The following is a 3,597-nucleotide window of genomic DNA, read 5'->3' as shown; positions in this document are numbered from 1 at the left end:
AGAAGCGCCATCTCTTTCACGCCAGGTTCTCATATATTTTTTTCTTGTAAATAAAATTGCAAAATTGTATAAATTGAATAAGTTTTGCTGAACACGAAGTGAAGCTATTCTGGTGAATCATATAATATAAAATATTTGTGTGTTTTTTCAATTTTTTTTATTTATTATAAATTCTATTAATTATTTTCGTTATTATTATTGCAAAACTTATTCAATTTATACAATTTTGCAAGAAAAAAATATTTGCAAGAAAAAAATATATGAGAACCTGGCGTGAAAGAGATGGCGCTTCTTAAATCGAGTCGCGTTGAAAGCCGACTGTAAGTGATACTCGGTACCTCCCATACAAAATTTTCAATTTTTGGTTCAAAAAAGAATATTTTGTATGGGAGGTACTCATAAATTTCGTTGAAATTTCTCCAAACTTTTCGAATGGTTTTTTTTGTGAAAAAAATAACCTGTGCAAAGTTTCACGTGCTTACGATACCATACAGGTATGATTCCCATACAAAAATCCATTTTGTTTTACTTTTGTATGAAAAGTGTTTCAAAAATAATGTTTATGGCAAAATTAACGTCAGATATATTTTTTATGGTGTTTTATAGAAAATAGTATTCTTTCAAATGTCGTACAATTGGGTTCATCATGAAGTGTGAAAAATCTTTTCCGAGTACTTCTGCTATTAAATAAAAGGATATTTCAATGCCGAACACATTTTTTGGCCTCAAACTTAACGCCGCTTGAAAGGCTTGAAAAATCGAACAAATATTATTTTGAAATAGCTTAATAGAATACGCATCTACCACCGTGCGGAAAAGTTCGTCTTACTCCTGTAAGACTCTTTATTTTATTTTAATTTGAAAATTTTGTATGGGAGGTACCCCTAATTTTAATTGAAATCTCTTCAAACTTTCAGAATGTTATTTTTTTGTGTAAAAAATAGTCTGTGCAAAGTTTTACGTCATTAAGGTAGCATACAGGCATGGCTCCCATACAAAAATTCAATTTTTTTGCGGTTTTTTCAAGGAAACTGTATCAAAAATTGATTGTATCTCAAAATTAACCTCGGATTCGGTTTTCTCGTGCCAAAAAACCCCCCAATACATATTTTTGAGTGTTTAAGTCTACATTAAGTATGTTTCTTGGACGAAAATTGGACTCTTTTTCATATCACTCCAGGCATGACATTTTTTTCCATCAACCAAAATCGCTCAAAATCTAATGATTTCTATTCCTTGGGACCCCCAATCATCCTGTACAGTCAGATTTTAAAAAAAATTTGTGGGGGGGTGAGATAATCGATGGTCAAATTTTGCGTACGGCGGACGACGTACGACGTACGACGTGGAAGCGACCCACAACAACCATGCTCAAAACGGCCTGATTCGGGTTCTCTGACCTCAGAAACGTCCAGAAAACATGTTTTTGAGGTTTCGTAAACTTTGACCCATTGCAATACTTTCCCCTTTCACACTAGGTGTGTGCGGAAAAGTAAAAGGAGTGTTGGTGTCTACATTGTTACACTAATTTTGTTCTCTTTGTCTGCAAAGGACCATTCACGGATGCTTTAAACATTTTCAATTCACTGTTCGGACAAAGAAAACTTTTTGTAAATGCAGTAGAGAATAAAATCGACACTCATGAAGAGAATGGTGGCTGGTAGCCGCTTCTATGTATGTGTGACTTTACTTACTGTCGTTTGTAGGCGCATTGCTTCACAAGTGCGATTTCATGCACTGAAATACAGGGAGATTAAAAATAAACTTGTTTTTTTTTTTGTTGATAGTTAAAGATTCGCATAAAGTTGACACTCCTTAAACAATGCATATATTCAATGAAGTCATATCGTGTATTTTCGAATCGTTTTTTCATTCGTACAGTCTTTTAAAAGTAAAGTAATGCACCATGGACTTTAAAATAGAATTATCACAACTTGTGGCATCTTATCGTTTATGCGTTTCCTTTTCTCTATTGCACTCACTCGATGTCACTCAGTGTGCAAATGAATTTGTCGTCGTTCGTTTCTCTTCAATCACTTACAAAATGAACGCAATTATTCCCGTCATTATTTTCTTAACTTCAATTGAATGTGTCGCATCAATAAACTATCATCAAATCGGCGATTGTCATTACGTCGATTCGTATCAATCGTTTGACGGTAAATTTAATTTGACATTCATTTGTGTTGAGACAAATTACGAAAATACATTTTTCACAAAAGACACCGCGTCCACATGCAAACGAAACAATTATAAATTCTACAAAAGTGCAATTGGTGTGATTAATTTCAAAGATTGTGATCTACATCAAATCGATTCGAATTTCTTCGATGTGTACTCGAATGTGTTTAGCTTAAATATATCCAATCTTGGTTTGCAGTCACTGCAACCCGATTTTTTCAAATCGGCAAAAAGTTTAACCAAAATAAATGCATCGCACAATTACTTGAATGAGATGCCAACATTGAATCAGTCCAACAAGCTCGTCGACGTCGATTTTTCATATAATTTGATCAAAAACATCAATGCAAATACATTTACAGCCGATAGTAACCGTGTGGAAATGTTGAACTTATCACATAACAACATAACGGAGTTGAGTGTTCAATTGTTTAAAACAATGCCCGAATTGAAGCGTTTATATGTGTCACAAAATCGAATCGGTGACCTTCCATCGTTTTTATTTCACAATTCGAAAAATCTCGTCGAAGTTGACTTGTCAAACAATCAAATCGGTCGAATTGATGATTTGGCATTTTTCGGTGATTCAAATTTGGATAAAATCAACTTGTCCAACAATCAACTCACGGCATTCAATAAGAAAATCATCGAAAATCATGAACATTTAACTCATTTGGACATTTCGCATAATCTTATTGACAAACTCAAAGCAGACACATTTCAAAATCTTCGGAATTTAATGCATTTGAATTTGGCTGAAAATCCAATTAAAGCGGTTAACAATGAAACGTTTTTGACTCTCGTCAAATTGGAGCATTTGAATTTGTCAAAAACTTTGTTAAAGGAAATCAAACCGCGAACGTTTTTACATCAAATTAATTTGAAAACTATTGATTTGACAAACAATGAAATTCAGGTATTGAATTCGGATATTTTTCCCGATAAACTCGAAATATTGCAAACGATTTTTGTCGAGGGTAATCGATTACACACATTAAATGGTTTCACGAGCTTAATTTATTCCAAATTTCATGGTATCGAGAGCAAAAAATTCAAATGCACATTTTGGAATGTTGAATTTCAACCGACAACGTGGACGGAACTAGATAACACATGGGTAAAGATTAAGTGCACAATATCGGATGATAGACAACATAATGCAATCTATACGACAGAAGTATCGAGTGTAAGCAGAGAATATAGACAGATTGATAAAAACACAAATGAAGTAACCACAGTCAATTATGGAAAAACCAAACAACTTGAATCAAAACATATCATAGGCTGTAATGGTGCTGAAACGTCTATGCACATATTTATAACTACTTGGATCAATAGTGTTTGTTTGATTGTCGCTGTTATTTCGTTGATTTACTTCATTTTACATCGAAGACGAATGCACAAAATCACCGACAA

The 3,597-nt window shown here is 33.5% G+C and overlaps 1 protein-coding gene across 1 annotated transcript; it reads left to right on the top strand.

Annotated features, from left to right (window-relative positions):
* Positions 1–2,014: 2,014 nt before the first annotated feature.
* Positions 2,015–3,592, top strand: LOC116351938 (leucine-rich repeat-containing protein 15-like; the record flags this gene model as incomplete). The annotated part of the gene is made up of 1 exon (XM_031784094.1): positions 2,015–3,592. A coding segment is annotated over exon 1 (1,548 nt), but the record flags the coding sequence as incomplete, so codon positions are not given.
* Between the last annotated feature and the right edge of the window lie 5 nt (positions 3,593–3,597).

Source organism: Contarinia nasturtii, unplaced genomic scaffold, assembly GCF_009176525.2.
Source record: "Contarinia nasturtii isolate CC-2019 unplaced genomic scaffold, AAFC_CNas_1.1 Cnas_scaffold_6626, whole genome shotgun sequence".
In the NCBI taxonomy this organism is placed as follows: domain Eukaryota; kingdom Metazoa; phylum Arthropoda; class Insecta; order Diptera; family Cecidomyiidae; genus Contarinia; species Contarinia nasturtii.
This window is presented reverse-complemented; position numbering and strand designations above follow the sequence as displayed.